This window comes from Bufo gargarizans, chromosome 2 (genome assembly GCF_014858855.1).
Source record: "Bufo gargarizans isolate SCDJY-AF-19 chromosome 2, ASM1485885v1, whole genome shotgun sequence".
Lineage (NCBI taxonomy): Eukaryota > Metazoa > Chordata > Amphibia > Anura > Bufonidae > Bufo > Bufo gargarizans.
The window spans coordinates 138,453,062-138,471,489 of NC_058081.1; the positions used below are offsets into that span (position 1 = coordinate 138,453,062).

At 41.0% G+C, this 18,428-nt stretch overlaps 1 protein-coding gene across 3 annotated transcripts in view; it reads left to right on the forward strand.

The window, feature by feature from the left end:
* MAN2A2 (mannosidase alpha class 2A member 2) overlaps positions 1-18,428 on the forward strand; it is a 151,378-nt gene that overhangs the window by 113,566 nt on the left and 19,384 nt on the right. For all 3 annotated transcript variants that reach the window (XM_044279496.1, XM_044279495.1, XM_044279497.1), the window contains 6 exons: positions 236-413; positions 1,680-1,882; positions 4,557-4,739; positions 7,627-7,741; positions 16,594-16,661; positions 16,949-17,114. In XM_044279496.1, the coding sequence (XP_044135431.1) occupies positions 236-413; positions 1,680-1,882; positions 4,557-4,739; positions 7,627-7,741; positions 16,594-16,661; positions 16,949-17,114 (913 nt within the window). The remainder of the gene's footprint in view (positions 1-235; positions 414-1,679; positions 1,883-4,556; positions 4,740-7,626; positions 7,742-16,593; positions 16,662-16,948; positions 17,115-18,428) is intronic.

Sequence of the window (18,428 nt, forward strand, 5' to 3'; positions counted from 1 at the left end):
CTGTCTATGCATTCCTGGTAAGCCCCTGCGTGGGTCTTTGTGATGTCATGTGTAGGCCATACTTGCTTTGCTATCCTTGAATAAAATGAGTTTAAAAAATAAATAAATACTGTGCTTTGTTTCTGTGAGCAACACTGCCATTGTCCCCTATGTACCAGTACTGATACATGAGTCTCAGTTATGATTATGGTAGTCTCATCGGCCTCCTAATTCATAAACCCTCTTATCGCTACAGGGCAAACCTTCTTCTGGATCAGTATAGGAAGAAATCTAAACTGTACCGCAGTAAGGTGGTCCTAGTGCCCTTAGGTGATGACTTCCGCTATGATAAAATGCAAGAGTGGGACGCCCAGTTTTTAAACTACCAGAAGCTCTTTGACTACATGAACTCCCACCCAGAACTCCACGTAAAGGTAAGAATGCATAAATACATAGGGTTCATTAATTAATCTGAAATACACCTAAACTAGGCAGACTTCAGGCGCAGATGGCAGTGCAACGTTTTGTTGCGCCACTATCTACGACTTTTTCCCGCCCATGCCAGGTCTAACATTGTGGGCGTGGCTTGAGCAAGAAAAGGGACAGGCTGGCAGGCGTCATTCATTATTTTCTGCGCCTGTTTTAGGTGTAGAAAATGGTCTAAATGTAAGACATCCCAGAAGCTGTCTTAAATTTAGAACTGGTGCTGGATGCGCCAAAGTTATGGAAAGGCCTGCCCCTCTTCATAACTTCGGCGGATCCACCATCAGCTATAGGTCTAAAATGCCGGTCTTAATAAATGTGCCCCATAGGTACAGAAGTTTTAGTCCACTTTTGTGATGTAAAAATGCTGCAAGTTATACACATGCCATATTTGAAGAGCATCTGTCAGCCTGGTAGGGTTAAGTGACTTGGCTCTTGTGCAGTGGAGCAGATGCTGCTTCCCAAGCTCATCTGCTCCACTACGCTCGTGTCAAGTCACTAAGCTGACTCGGCGCGTGCACAATGGATCTGCTGGTTTCCAAGTTCATTTGCAATATATATCTGTTGCAGTGCAACCTACAGAGAACAGCAAGGTATCATTTTACTCAGCATGATGAGGCCTATCGGGCATTATCCCTGGTTTAATAGAGTTGATCATAGCTGGCATAGATAGAATTTTTTTTTTTTTTACAAAAGGACTGCCAGATAATGCACCATGCTATGTACACCTTTGGAGGCAAATTGTTTTCTAATTTTACTTATTTTGGGCTAAAAAAAAAAATTTCTGTTAGTCTTTATTAAAAATATTGAGCCATTCTGTCACAAAAGGTTAACAGTTTTTCTAGCTGTGTGAATCTTACTTTCACTTTGTGCTGCACAATCTGCTGCCTGTAAACGATCATTCTTGCCTTCACACAGGCGATTGGATTACCTGATGAAAGAGCGTTTAGATCGTTTATCAGGTATCGGAGGGCCAGCTTTTCCGTTCCGCAAAATACGGAATGCACATGGACCTGATCCGTATTTTTTTGCGGATCGTTTTTTTTGTGGACCACAAAATACATACTGTCGTGTGCAAGAGGCCTAAGGCTGTGAGATATTCTGTTATGTAGCTGTTATGTTCATATCTACATGTGGCTTCACTTCCTAGCCTATCTGATTAAGTTAGGTATGTTGGTCATGTATTTCGGTAATAATTACTAGGACTCCCCCTACAGGCTCAGTTTGGAACTTTGTCAGATTATTTTGACACTCTATATAAGAGCATGGGAGTAACTCCAGGGATGAAGCCTCCTGACTTTCCCGTGCTCACTGGAGACTTCTTCTCCTATGCTGACCGCGAGGATCACTATTGGACTGGATACTATACATCAAGACCTTTTTACAAAAGCATGGACAGGGTGCTGGAGTCACACATACGGTAGGTACAGTGGAGTGTCAACAATTAATATGGACAGGTAAATGGGGCTGAGCTGCAATACCAGACACGGATTGTGGAAAAAAGTGCCACAGTTTTTGTAAAGAACAAAAATGCAGACCCCTTTCTCTAATTCATATAGCTATAATGTCAGCTCATCTTTCCCAGAGAGATCAGGGTAGCAGTAGCAAAACTGCTATGGTGCCCTGGATCACAGGGGTCCTACCCATAGGGACTAGTTCTTAATATAGATATGGCAAGGCACAAACAATGGGGAAATTTATCAATAGTGTCTTTCTAGGTGATGCCAAATATTAAAGAGGACCTTTCACCGCTTCTGACATATCTGTTTTAGTAACTACTTGCATTCCCCATGTAATAACAGTTCTGGAGCATCTATTCTTATGTTGTGCCATTCATTTATTATTTCTACTAGAAGTTATGTATGAATTGCTAGCAGCTTGTAATAAAGGTACAGATGGGTGTTACTAGGGGTGTCTCCCTGCACAGTCTGACACCAGCAGCACCGATTGTACAGAGTCAGACACACCCGCTACTGGTAACACCCAGCAGTACCTTCACTGCAGACTGTTGCCAATTTGTTTCTAAACTTCTAGCAGGAATAATAAAGGAATGGCTCAACATAGAGTCATATGAATAGATTCTCCAGAATTCGTATTACATGTAAAATGCAAGTAGTTACTAAAACTGACATGTCGGGAGGGGTGACAGGTCCTCTTTAAGCTAGTTGTACCAAAGTGGGGCATATGGGATGATAAATTTAGAGCAACTTGTAAGACGCACTTTTCTTTATGGCGCCTCATAGCTGATGTACTTCATATACATATTAGATGTCAAAAAAGGGGTTTTCTGAGATATTTTTATTGATGATCTATCCACTGGACAAGTAATCAGTATTTTATCACTGGGGTCCAATACCAGGGACCCCTGCCAATCATATGATTGAGAAGGCACTGGTAGCTCATGTAACGGACCCGTTTCAGCAGACAAGGGGTTAAAATCCGTTTAGGCGATATGCCCCTTTCTGAGAGACAGGCACAGCTACTGCAGAACACCAACCTCCCGAACTGGATACAAAATAGCACTCCAAACTGGAACCTCGCAAATAGCTGTCAGCAGACGAACAGGAAAAGCGTATTAGTCAGCTTACACTCCTGGCAATCAGTCTCCAACAGCATACAGGGAATCCCCCCAATAACGAGACAAGGCTCCGTGTTGAGGGTTAAGCAGTGCTCTGTGAGCTAAAATGGCCGCTATCTATTGTTCTCACCATGTGCTTCATCCAAGCAAGTAAGGCAAAGGATGCAATCCAGGGACAGAGGGCTCCGTCCCAAGTGCCTTAAGACCCAATAACTTAAGGGACCATAATCCCAGGGCAGGAGGCTGGCAAACAGCCCCCTCCAAAACACCGTGGCGAGGTTGTTTTCGCCACAGCTCACAATAGCGCCACAGCCCTCTCAGAGCTTTCCCTAGGCCATGTGATTTCATGTTCGTTGGTCACTTGGCCTAGGAGCAGCTCAGCCCCATAGAGGGGCATTGTGGATGGTGATCTGGGAGAAGGCTGCAGAGCTACTGCAATCACTGTTGCCTTCTCAAACAGCTGATTGCCATAAATAATATCTCAGAAAACCGCTTTTGTTGTGATTTCCTCCAAAATGTAGAAAAAAGTATTTAATAAATCTCTGATATTGTGTTTTTCTTGCAGTTATTTGGACATTTTCCAATATGATATTACATATACTAGTGCAAAAGCACTAGAGTGAGAGTTGATTATATGTTAGGGGCATAGGTCCAGATGTACTACAAGTTTGACAGGAAGACATCTAGACAGGGAGTTATCCCATGATAAATGTTGGCAGATATACACTGTACAATTGTTGGACCGATTATAAGGAACGAACATTAGTAGGAATTCTCATTCCCGATAATCGGCACATGTAAAGGTGCCACAGATGACCCGATGGACGAGCAAAAGGCTTGTTCATTGGTAAAACAATTTGCTATGCAGAAAATTAAATCAACATTTTTGGGCAAGAGATCTTGCTTTGTGATTTACTGCTCAGAAACAATGATTCTGTATAGGGACGAACAATTGTAGTAGCCATCTCTCATCCCCATACAGAGGAACAGCCTTCCGGAATTCATTGTATACGGCATAGCCAGATACTACCTTTCTCCTCTGGAGCCCATTGACTATAATGGGACTCAGCAAGGGTCCGTCTGTTTCGAGAGTTAGTGGCGGATTCGGCCGGACAAAAAAAATACTGCTTACAGCGGTATTTGTCCGGCTGAATCCCTACACTAATACTGGAAACAGGCCAGATCTCAACCGGGTTCCATTATAGTCAGAGTGGCCTGGCAGTGCTCCGACTCTTTCCAGCTATGCTGGATATGAAGAACTCTTCCGGCAAAGGGGCAGCCTGACAGAACATTTTAGTGCTAGTATGAAACTATTTACATTGGCAATTTTGGTCCTTTCAGGTTAGTATAAGTTTGTTTGTAATGAATGCACAGACACACAAAAATAGCTTTGTGCACTACATTTGTAGACCAGCCATGGTGCCTAGACCTTCTGGTTCATCATTCAACCAAAGAACAGACCTATCACTCATTATTTGAAGATGTCACAATTGTATTATGTTGTGTACTTTTTCAGAGGGGCAGAAATCCTGTACAGTCTGGCCATAAATCATGCTAGAAGAGCTGGCCTGGAAAGTAAATATCCACTCTCTGATTATGCTTTATTAACCGATGCCAGGCGCAACCTTGGCCTGTTCCAGCATCATGATGCCATCACGGGCACAGCAAAGGAAGCTGTGGTCATTGACTATGGTGTACGGTAAGGAGCCACCAAAATGGCTGATTCATTTGAGAGAATTCTCGACACTAAATCCTGTTTCAGTATATTTCTGTTTTTATTAGGACTTAGCATAAGGAAAATGGAAAGGTATTGTCCAAAGCTGAGGAACAGAAATTTAAAGCCAAGAGTTAATTGCTGGCTGTAGGCAACTTATATTGGACTGTCCACCAGAACACCAGAGGATCATCCAGTGAGCCCAGAATGGGCCTGTAATAAAACATGGCCCTAAAGGTCCAGCAGATGATCATTCAGCTTAAAACTGACTTGTAGCTATTCATTTTCCACCAGCATGTATTTCTTGTAGGTTAAATCACAAATAACACAATATAGCAGGGCAACTGGACTTACTGTAGATTTCTTGAAAACGTTTCACTCGTTCTCCCAACGAGCTTTCTCAATTCTGAGGGACTGTACAAGAAGTCTCTGGGAATAAATATGTAACTGAATCAACATCTGGTAATTATACCCAGCATGGGGTCAGAGGTGTTGATTCTATTATCCTAATTGGAGTCAGTAGGTGATAATGACCTCCCAGGAGAAAAGGTGTCAAGACAGCATTGTATGTGGCAGACAATAGATGTCTACCCCCCCCCCCCCCCCCCCCGCCTCTATTCAAGCTTGGCTTCTCCATTTTTACGTAGATGGCCTCCTTCACACCTCTTTTGTACCAATCGGCCTCCTTATCCAAAACACGTACTTAACTGTCTTCAAAGGTGTGACCTGTTCCTTTTAGATGTAGGTACACGGCTGAATCTTGACCAGAGGTTTTGGCTCTTCTATGCTGAGCCATACGCTGATGTAGTTGTTGTTTTGTTTCGCCGATATACAGTTCTGAGCATTCCTCATTGCACTGGACTAGGTATGCTGTCTTGACACCTTTTCCTGGGAGGTCATTATCACCTACTGACTCCAATTAGGATAATGGAATCAACACCTTTGACCCCATGCTGGGTATAATTACCAGATGTTGATTCGGTTACATATTTATTCCCAGAGACTTCTTGTACAGTCACTCAGAATTGAGAGAATTGAGCTCGTTGGAAGAACGAGTGAAACGTTTTCAAGAAATCTACAGTACGTCCAGTTGCCTTGATCTATTCTTTACAGATATATGCCATGACCTGGATAAATGAGAACCTTCACAGAAACACAATATATCCCGTGCATACAATACAAAAAGAAGGATTACAATGCAAATAAAGGGGTTATTCCATTACAAGAAGTTATTCCCTATCCAAAGGATAAGGCATAAGATTCTGATCAGCGGGCCCCCCACTGATCACCAGAACAGGCGCCTCTGTTCCCCTGTTTAAATGGAGCAACTGAAACACATGTTCTCTGCTGCTCCATTCAACTCTATGTGGCTGCCGGAGATAGCTGAGTGCTTGTATCTCTGGCTCTCCAATAGAGTTGAATATAGCCATGGAGATGTATCTGTATTTGCCTCTCCATTCAAACAGGGGAACTCAGGCCCCAGGACAACCCCTAGAGTACCAATACTTCACTTCTATATAAACCCCATTAAGTCCTGGCAAGAGCATGTTCACAGAGTTTCAAGTGGTTGAAGATGTGCTTATAACTAATTCTAAAATATTATATGATTCACTGCCGCTTGGTTGACATAAAGTGTAGAGGGTAGAGAAATCCAAGGAAGATTCTGGTACTTTGTTAAAATCACAGAACCGTTAAAATTGAGGCCATATAGTTTTAGGCATGTGAAGTGTTTTGTTTTTATGGATTACTGTATCACATAAGGATCACTATAGGATAAGTAGTTGGGACCAGTTGTGGTGGAGGGGATCACCATTGGCATATAGCTGAATAGCCATTTTCAAAAAATGTGTGCATCAGTGAAGTACTTTAAGCATAAACATAATGGGGCAGGTGTATTAATCTTGTCTAAAATTAGACAGTTTAAGCTTAAACTCGACAGTCTAAAAATATCACAGAGGCTAAGGCTGGATGACAAATCTGGAGCACCTTCAGACTGTCTAGTCTAGGTGTATTTCACCCATTAGTTGGCATACTTTGCACCAGAATTTTGCGACCAAATATTGGCAGGGATTTGGTGCCTGTTTTCAGGTGTAAATGAAGACTGAAGTCTACGACAGCCCGATGCTTCCGTAGATTTCATTCTGGTGCATGCACTGCCAGAGGTGCGCCTAATTTATGAAGAGTCCTGTGTGCTCGTCATAAATGAGTCACCTTTACTGGCAGCGCAAGAGATGGAAGACTGGAGTAAAATGACCCCTTCATGTGGTGCCATGCATGTATAGGAATTTTTGGGCTACATCAGACTTCTTGCTCATTTTGATTAGTAAATCTCCCCCCAATGTTGCACGTTGATGGACAGACAAGGTCTTCTTTGTCCTTAAGGCTTGGACTACATGGAGATTTTGGCTGTCTCATGGCCAGAGATCACAGTATCGTGTTGCTATTGTACTGTACATTGATACTGAATGTGAATGGGGTCAAGTTCTGACTCGTAAGTTGCGGTGGCTGTGGTTTGACAATTGCATGAAATCTAGCAGGTTTGGATTTCTTGTGACTGGCGGGACACAACAACTTGCAAGCCCAAATGTTTCCCCGTTCACTTTCGCTGGTTTTGACGCTACGGCACTACACCATGATTATTGATCGTATGACGTGTGTTGCAGTTAAAGTTGCATGTAGCCCCAGCCTAACAGAAATATAACACCGCACATCCAAGTAGAGCCTTTTATCTTGCTTTAATAATCCCTCTTTCTTTCCTATACTTCTTTACAAACGGTGGTTTATCCACTTGTTGCTTTGTTCCCACCCCGATCTGTAATTGGCGAAGTCTTTCTGCATGTCAGGTCTCTGCATGTCCTTCTTTCTCTCTCAGGTTGCTCCATTCGCTGATGAATCTGAAACGCATCCTAATTAATGCAGCTCACTACCTGGTTGTAGCAGACAAGGAGAAGTATCACTACGATCACTCTGTGCCGTTCTTCAGCACGGTAATTGTATTGTGGACATAACGAGGCGGCTCTACGGCTGTGTCTTAATAGGTCATCTTTCAGCAGAGTGAATTAATAAGTCCCGTTGTAGCTTCAAGTCAGATGACGAATAATAAAATGTTGCTCAAATCCTCGTGTTGGGGCTGAGCCACAAATGGAAGACTTGATTTATTTTGTGATAACTAGACTGAGGATTTCTATGCAATGTTTTACGCAGTTTATAGTTTTCATAGGAACAAAGCAGAATAGAATGGGTATGGCAAGAAGCGAATATCCAAGAAGGGAAATGTACAGATGACATAGACTGTGATTCACTTTCCATATTTACAGATGTAGCCAACGTTATCTTGACAGGCTCAACACATTAAGGCAACAAAATCTCATCACAGTAATTCAACAAATAGCGTTAAAGTGGCTCCAAAGACATACTGATAGGGAACTTAGATTGTGAACCCCATTGGGGACGAATGCTAATGTGTCTGTTAAACGCTGCGGAATGTAGTAGCGCTATATAAGTGCATAAAATAAATAAATATAATAATAAGTGACCATCCTGGAGTGTCTGGAGTCAAGATAATGATTGCAACATCTGTATAATGGTGCATTTACACCAAAAGATTATCTGACCAATTTCTGTCCAATCAAACCAATAGCTGGTGTGTGTAACAAAAGATCTGTCTGTGTAAAGGACCATCTAACCAATAATTGGTCAGAAAATCTGTCAGATAATATGTTGGTGTAATACAGCCCTTATGCACTGACTCTTAGTAAAAAAATGTATACTGCACAGTATCGGGGTGATTTATCATGAGGGCAGTTTTGCAGGAATCTGCGTTTCCTTAATTTTGCACCAAATTAATCAAATGTCATAGGATATGTGATAAATATGTGCATCTTTAAAGCACATCTGTCAGCACATTTGAAACTGGCTGACCTGTTGCATTTGCTTCTGCCATCTGAAGGCATCTGTGTTGGTCTCATGTTCAAATGTGCCCGCAGTGCTGACCAGTTTTAATATATGCAAATGAGCCTCTAGGAGCAATGGGGGTGTTGCCGTTACACCTAGAGACTCTGCTGTGCCCTCTGCACTTTAATTGACAGGACCTGGCAGTGAAAACATCATCACGTCTAGCCACATCAAGTCAATAACTGTTTCTAGGCAGTAGATCCCTGCATACACAGGATGACAAAGATTTTAGTGGCAGCATCAGCAATGCTTTCACCTGAATAGCAAGCATGTCATTGGGTGATCTGCGCTTCTTTACACAGTTATCAGGAGAGAGCATTCATACAAATGTTTGGTCCTGATATTTGGCCCGTGTAAAGTCTTAAAGATCACCTGTCACCACAAAATGCAGGGCAATCCGCAGGCAGCATGAAATAGAGGAGACTGAGCTGAGCAGATTGATATATAGTTTTATGGTAAAAGATTCAATAAAACTTTATACATTTAAATCTCTGCTATTTCTGACTTCAGCTGTACACGGGTAAGTGTGTACACAGAAATACCTGTCAGTCACTGATTGCTGTACACGGGGAGATGTTATCAGTGATTAATAGCATTCTCTGTGTAAGTGTGTATACATAGATAGCTGTCAGTCACTGATAGCCATATACAGGGGAGGTGTTATCAGTGATTAATAGCATTCTCTGTGTAAGTGTGTATACATAGCTGTCAGTCACTGATAGCCATATACAGAGGAGGTGTTATCAGTGATTAATAGCATTATCTGTGTAAGTGTATATACATGGATAGATGTCAGTCACTGATAACTGTACACAGGGAAGGTGTTATCAGTCATAGCATTCGCTGTGTAAGTGTGTATACATAGATAGCTGTCAGTCACTGATAGATGTACACAGGGGAGGTGTTATCAGTGATTGATAGCATTCTCTGTGTAAGTGTATATACATAGATAGCTGTCAGTCACTGATAGTTGTACACGGGGAGGTGTTATCAGTGATTGATAGCATTCTCTGTGTAAGTGTATATACATAGATAGCTGTCAGTCACTGATAGTTGTACACGGGGAAGGTGTTATCAGTGATTGATAGCATTCTCTGTGTAAGTGTGTATACATACAGTAGATAGCTGTCAGTCACGGATAGTTGTACACGGGGAAGGTGTTATCAGTGATTGATAGCATTCTCTGTGTAAGTGTATATCCATTACTGATAGTTGTACACAGGGGAGGTGTTATCTGGGATTGAAAGCATTCTCTGTGTAAGTTTGTATACAGAAATATCTTATTGATGTACACAGGGATGGTCTTAAGTATTAAAACAGCAGAGATTTTAATGTATAAATTATAAGTTTTACTGAATATTTTCCCATAAAACTGTATATCAATCTGCTCTGCTCCTTCTGCTCTATAACATGTTGCCTGCAGATTGCATTGCATTTTGTGGTGACAGATACTCTTTAAATAAGGACACATCTGTAGTTTAGGAAATTGCATCCCAAACAGTTCCTTAACCCTTTCCTGACTGCCACTGTACATGAAGTGGGGTATTTAAGGGCTATGGACACCTTTTTGGAGGCAATTTTTTTATCATTACATTGTTCTAATTTTGAGCTAAATTAAAAAAAAAAATATTCCAGTTGGTCTTTATTAAAAATCGGAGCCCCTTTCTCTGTACAGCCTTGATAGTCTGTAGTACCAGGCTCTGTTTTTACTGTATTCCTGATCTCTGATCTCTAACCATATAAAAACTCATTATGCACAGCTCAATTCTTATCTTACTGTTAACATACCCTGAGACATAATACCACCTTTGTAGTGACACGCGTTTTCACACAAAGTCAAATCACCTGAGCAAACACTGTAAGTGGCGCAAATCCGCCATGAGGTCCTGATCCATCGTTCAGCGCCTCCCCGCAACCAACTGCGCATGCGAACCTGCGCGGTGACATAAACGGAGCACGTCCCAATGGAGCAGAACAGCGCATGCGTCGGATCACGTGATTCCCATCTTAAAGGGAACACAATAATCCCTAATGAGGACGGTGATATAACAATACTAACAAAGGGAGATACTACCGATCATGATTGTTTACCTAATCTGCATAATTTACAGTAGTATTTCATACATAATTATTATTTCATGTGCAAAATACCTTAAAGGGGTTGTCCCACTTCATTAAATAGGGTTACATTAAATCATTGCCCCCCACTGAACATTTCTTCTAATACATGTCATTAAAAAAAACATAGTATTCAGCCTAAAAACGCTCCTTTCACTCCCCTTTGTTTGTGCTGGTATCCCATGGATATGGCCGCATCTCGCCGGCCGCATCCTTGCCGCACCTGCGCACTGGTAACTATTGCGATCCTACAACCGGCCTCTCACTCACACTGTGAGCGCGCACGTCGCATAGTTCTGCGCATGCGCGGGCGCCCGATCATATCAATGTATTAGTTTGCTTGTAGCAGGAGGGAGCGCACGGCGTCATAGCAACCGAGGACGCCGTGCCCTCCCTCCTGCCGCCGGAATACAGTGATACTCTCTTATAGATCATAGCAGTGTATTACTGTTTTCCGGCAGCAGGAGGGAGCGCACTTCCCACTGCGCCACCAATGTTTATTATGCTGGGGGGGGCCGCACTCAATGTTTATTATACTGGGGGGGGCGCACTCAATGTTTATTATACTGGGGGGGGGGCGCACTCAATGTTTATTATACTGGGGGGGGGGCGCACTCAATGTATATTGTACGGGGGGGGCCGCACTCAATGTTTATTATACTGAGGGGGGGGCCGCACTCAATGTTTATTATACTGGGGGGGGGCTCACTCAATGTTTATTATACTGGGGGGGCCTCACTCAATGTTTATTATACTGGGGGGGGGGGCCGCACTCAATGTTTATTATACTGGGGGGGGGGCCTCACATACATTGTCGGCTCCAGAAGGATGACTCATCCACATGAACGAGCACGCAAGGACTGAGCTCTCAGGGTGAGTCATGAGGAGGGTGGCCGGCCTTCACTCAACTGCCGGAGCCAAACCAGGAAGTTATCAGGACATTTACTGCTGGTAAGATTGAAAAAGCAAAGTGGGACAACCCCTTTAAATAAAACCCTAATGCCATGATCATGATTAATATATAATAAAATAGACAATCATATATCTTACTAAATAATCGATACATCATATCACTATACCAATCATGATTATATACCTAATCTATACAACATATATTATTGATATATACTCAATTATTATACAAAATACCATAATTAAAACCCTAATACCGGATCATAAGTAATTTATAGAGAGAATAAATAAACTATGATGAGCCACATTATATATTAAAAGTGTCACACATCATTGTATAATAATTAAATAAAATAAAAAAATTCATAAGTACTCAATTATGTACATAGTGCTAGACAATTCATAGTGCTGACATATACATAATGTATACATCCCATAAATAATAACGTGAAAAAACATTTCAGATAAAAATAGCCGTGTAATTTATAGAAATAATAACAAAAAGAACGTACTAAAATATATGTAAGATGGAACCGATGCAGTCGACACACAGGAGTCTCGGGGGGAAAAAAACAGGGCCCCGGTGGATGAAGTGCATCGCCCATAAAAATAAAAAAAAGTGAATAACCCTATTAAATACCAAAGGGCAACATATGCAGTACAAGTATATTAATTAGTGACACAGAAAAAAAATAAGAAGTTAAATAGATCATAATTATTTGCCGATATGTTGTCCGCATGTCATGCCTCGTTTTCTTGCTTCTGGTTTTATTCTTCGATTCTATTCCATTGCTGTTTGACTACACGTTCTCCACCCTCTCTAGATAACAAAAACAAAATGAATAGATAAAACCAACAGTTAAAAAACTATTATAAACCCCAAAATTTAAATTCATGCATATTTACAAAAATGATTTGAAGCTATTAGATTCATTAAGCCCCATTGGGGACATTGTGTCCTACAATACAGTCCACTTAGTTTCCTTACATACAGTCAGGTCCATAAATATTGGGACATCGACACAATTCTAACATTTTTGGCTCTATACACCACCACAATGGATTTGAAATGAAACAAACAAGATGTGCTTTAACTGCAGAATGCCAGCTTTAATTTGAGGGTATTTACATCCAAATCAGGTGAACGGTGTAGGAATGACAACAGTTTGCATATGTGCCTCCCACTTGTTAAGGAACCAAAAGTAATGGGACATAATAATCATAAATCAAACTTTCACTTTTTAATACTTGGTTGCAAATCCTTTGCAGTCAATTACAGCCTGAAGTCTGGAACGCATAGACATCACCAGACGCTGGGTTTCATCCCTGGTGATGCTCTGCCAGGCCTCTACTGCAACTGTCTTCAGTTCCTGCTTGTTCTTGGGGCATTTTCCCTTCAGTTTTGTCTTCAGCAAGTGAAATGCATACGCAATCGGATTCAGATCAGGTGATTGACTTGGCCATTGCATAACATTCCACTTCTTTCCCTTAAACTCTTTGTTTGCTTTTGCAGTATGGGTCATTGTCCATCTGCACTGTGAAGCGCCACCCAATGAGTTCTGAAGCATTTGGCTGAATATGAGCAGATAATATTGCCGAAACACTTCAGAATTCATCCTGCTGCTTTTGTCAGCAGTCACATCATCAATAAATACAAGAGAACCAGTTCCATTGGCAGCCATACATGCCCACGCCATGACACTACCACCAGCATGCTTCACTGATGAGGTGGTATGCTTAGGATCATGAGCAGTTCCTTTTCTTCTCCATACTCTTTTCTTCCCATTACTCTGGTACAAGTTGATCTTGGTCACATCTGTCCCTAGGATGTTGTTTGAAAACTGTGAAGACTTTTTTAGATGTTGTTTGGCGAACTCTAATCTGACCTTCCTGTTTTTGAGGCTCACAAATGGTTTACATCTTGTGGTGAACCCTCTGTATTCACTCTGGTGAAGTCTTCTCTTGATTGTTGACTTTGACACACATACACCTACCTCCTGGCGAGTGTTCTTGATCTGACCATGTGTTGTGAAGGGTGTTTTCTTCACCAGAGAAAGAATTCTTCGGTCATCCACCACAGTTGTTTTCCGTGGTCTTCCGGGTCTTTTGGTGTTGCTGAGCTCACCGGTGCGTTCCTTTTTTTTAAAAGAATGTTCCAAACAGTTGTTTTGGACACGCCTAATGTTTTTGCTATCTCTCTGATGGGTTTGTTTAGTTTGAGTCTAATGATAGCTTGCTTCACTGATAGTGACAGCTCTTTGGATCTCATCTTGAGAGTTGAGAGCAACAGATTCCAAATGGAAATAGCACACTTGAACTCTGGACCGTTTATCTGCTCATTGTAATTGGGATAAAGATGGAATAACACACACCTGGCCATGGAACAGCTGATAAGCCAATTGTCCCATTACTTTTGGTCCCTTAACAAGTGGGAGGCACATATGCAAACTGTTGTAATTCCTACACCGTTCACCTGATTTGGATGTACCCTCAAATTAAAGCTGACAGTCTGCAGTTAAAGCACATCCTGTTTGTTTCATTTCAAATCCATTGTGGTGGTGTATAGAGCCAAAAATGTTAGAATTGTGTTGATGTCCCAATATTTATAGACATGACAGCAGAGCCCGTTTGACATCCCCACCCCTTGACACAGGTCTATCTATTCCTCTTGCTTTCAAAACTCTTGGGTTGCAAGCGTGATACGAAAGTGACGAGGGACAGATTGCAACCCCTCACATCGTATCCAGCAACCTCCAATGCAGCTTGAATTTTGTTCACATGTTCCAAAATGCACACTTTTAGGGCCCTTGTGGTCATCCTAATATATATAAAATTGCAGGGGCAGGTGATCATGTAAATAACTGCTTCAGTATTACAAGTGATATTGTGTACGATTTTTTTTTATTTCTTCTCCCCAGAAGAGTCCCAAAAAGTGGTGTAACGGATCATAAATTTACAGGTCGCACACATTCCACATAAAAAGGGCCCCCATTTTGGGCCCTTACTTCCAAATAGCCCTTTTGGTATGTATGCTACATAATGACTATTTGTCAAAACATCATGCAGATTTTTCCATCATTTCCATGTAATCTGTGGATATGGTGGTAAGAAAGAGGCCAAATTTCTATCTGTTTGTAGTACCGCCCAGTGTTTCCTCAAGATATTCTGGATGGTACACCATTCGTTATTAAATGGAGTAATAAATCTTACCGCATAATCTTTGATTCACTTCTTTCTTTAATTTACCAGTCGCGGGATGACTTATATGCTCTCTCGTATCAATCCTTTATTGTTTTAAATTGATAGCCTCTTTCCAAGAAGCGTCCTGTTAAGTGGGAAGATTGTCGTTCAAAGTTTTCATCTTCGGAGCAGATCCGTCACATTCTCAAAAATTGTCCAACCGGGTTTGATTTGAATAACCATCGGATAGTGGGAGGAGGTCGCATGTAAAAAACTGTTGACAGCCATCATTTTCCTATAGACATCAGTTGAAATAATCCCATTAGATCTCCTTTTGATTATAATATCTAAAAATTCCACCTCTATTGGGCTATATTTCCAAGTTAACTTGATGTTGAATTCGTTCTTAGTGAGGTCACTCAAGAAGTTCTCCAACTGAAGTACAGGGCCTTGCCAAATAAAAAACACGTTGTCTATATACCTAGACCAGAGGAGCACAGCATCATATCCAGAAGTATTTTGAACAATTTCTCTCTCCCACAGCCCCAGGAACAAATTAGCATATGAGGGCGCACAAGACGCCCCCATTGCAGTTTCCTGGAGCTGTAGAAAGAGATTATTTTTAGACAAACATTAACGTAAATTCCGATAATGTTAAAATTAATTCCATTAAAGCATTATCTTTGTCAGTCATTGACAGAAAAAAATCTTGATGCTCTTACTCCCTGGTCGTGGCGTATAGACGTATACAAGGATTCGACATTGCAAGTAACTTAATACATCCCCTCTTCCAGATGAATCCCATTTAAACTCCCCAACATGTCCGTTGTATCTTTGACAAAAGAAGGGAGCGTCTCCACTAATTTTTTCAAAAACAAATCCATAAACTTCCCAATGTTCACACAAAGCCCACCAATCCCCGAGACAATGGGACATCCAGGAGGATTGGTGGGGTTCTTGTGAACCTAGGGAAGGAGGTACAATGTGGGTATTTTGAGGAAATCTACTGTCAAGCCTTCCATCAGTTTTCGACTGATTATATTTAAATCAGCACTCTCTTGTAACATCAAATCTAATCGATCCGTGGGATCCCTATCCAATCTCTTGTAACAAAATGTATTATTCAATTGTCTAAAGGCTTCTTTCTCGTATATCTGCACCGGCCAAACCACAACGTTGCCCCCCTTATCTGCTGGCTTTATAACTACTTCTTTTAAATTCTTCTATTCACCCAGTGCTTGCTTCTGCAGTTAAATTGTCACCTTTCCATGAAGGGACTAGTTTAATTAGGTGTATTTCAGGCGCAGATGGTCTAGGCTGACAAAGCTGGGCCAGGAAAATGTCATAACACCTGGCCCTGTCAATCAAAGTGTAGGGGCGCGGCAGTTTCAGAGAGAGCAGAGCCTCTAGGTGTAATGGCAATGCCCCTGTTGCTCCTAGAGGCTCATTTGCATATATAAGAAAAAACATCTCAGCCACGCACATATGAACATGGGACCAACACAGATGTCTTGAGCTACCAATGTAACCGGTCAGCCAGTTTCATAGGTACAAATCTTCTGACTTTAAAAGTTTCTGATTAACTTAGTCAAAGTAAAAAATTGTTCCTTACTTTTGTATACATTTTTTTTTCTAAGAAAAATGGTTTTACCATTTAATCAATTTTCACTTTCAGGATGACAGCCGGTTGACCCAAGAAACATTGCCAGAGAAGACAATCATTAAATTAGGTACATCTCCAAGGTATGGTGCTGCAGACAGCCTGTATAAACTAGTCCAACATATACAGTATTTACTACAGGAATATATATAATATATCTGGCAAAATGTTTTTTTTATTGTATTGGGATAATTTGTAGCAATTGTAGACAGATATTTAAGCACCATTAAATAATACATTAGTCAGGACAGATATTTCAGATGCTTGTGAATCATAAGACATTTAAACTCCTTCCTGGCATCTTACATTCGCGGCACACTGGTGCCACTGTTCAGTCATATTGACTTATATCTTCGCTTTTATGTTATAGATATCTAGTCATCTTTAACCCATTAGAGCAGAATCGCTTGTGCGTGGTCTCTGTTCTGGTGAACACACCTCATGTACGTGTACTCACAGAAGAAGGGCAGCCAATGGCCGTTCAACTTAGTCCAGTATGGCAGTCATTGACCGACATGAACCCTGATATTTTCCAGGTCAGGAAGACTTTTGGTAATGGAGTTCAAGCTATGTGTTTCTATTATACGCTGTATCAGCTCATTCTTTCATTGTCTCCTTATAGATAATAATAAAAAGTATAAAAATAGGTGGAAGCAGAAGAACGTTTATATTATATACAGTTAAACAGACTATTGCTGACTGCTGGGCTTGTGCTTCTACTTAGTCTGAAAAAGCAGGGCTGGGAAAGACGATGCAATGCACATTAGTATATTGTCAGCCATACCTGCAGAGAATGGCGGGTTTGACCGACAGTCTTATGTGTGCAGAGGGCTCTCGACTTTCCCCCGATGATGTTGGAGTAGAGAAGGATTGGGCGAAATGAATATTTTCGCTCCAACATTTTGTTCTTCCAGGAGATTAGCTGTCTCCGAGGTGTCTGGCCGCCACTTTCTCCCCCCTCCCCTTTAAATACACATAAACTTTAAGCGGAGCCAAACATGTCTGTGTGTGATGGAGTCTGGAGACGTAGCAGTCAGACAAAATATTGTTTAGCCGACAGCTACTAGGTGTGTATGGGAGGCTATTACTCTATCTGTAGACAATGCAGTTAAAGTTGTCTCACTAATATTAGTTGCACATTAATGCATCATAGATAAATAAAGTCAGAAAATAGAATTTTTAATCTAAGCATGTATGGATAATGCTGTGATCAACCATACACACAATGAAGACCTAATGAATTTACTATAAAGTTTATGGACATAAAATTGTGCAGAAATGAACACTTGCTTAAGTGCTTAAATCTTCTATTTAACAGACTTACAGGGTTTTCCCTATGTAAGCCAATCACCTACAAAATAAAAAAAATATGGCTTTTGTGAAATGAGACACAACCTGATTTTTATTTATTTATTTTTTATTCTTTTATTGTGTAAAACCGAAATAAAATAAGAAAAATAGGCATAATGGGTATTGCCGCGTCCGTAACAACCTGCTTTATAAAAATATCTCATGACTTACCCCATAAGGTGAATCCAATAAAAAAAAGATAAATAAAACCTGTGCCATAAAAGCCATTTTTTGTCACCTTACATAAAAAAAAAGCATAATGCCAAGTGATAAAAAAAATCCAATATAGACCAAAATAGTACCAATCAAATCTTTACCTCATCCCGCAAAAAATGAGCCCCTACATAAGCCAATCGCCCTAAAAAACAAAAAATAAAAACTGCCTCACAAAAAGCATAAAATCGATCAAACATCATATGTATCACAAAATAGTGCCATTAAAACTGTCACCTTATGTAGTTTCCAAAATGGGGTCACTTTTTAGGAGTTTCTACTGTAGG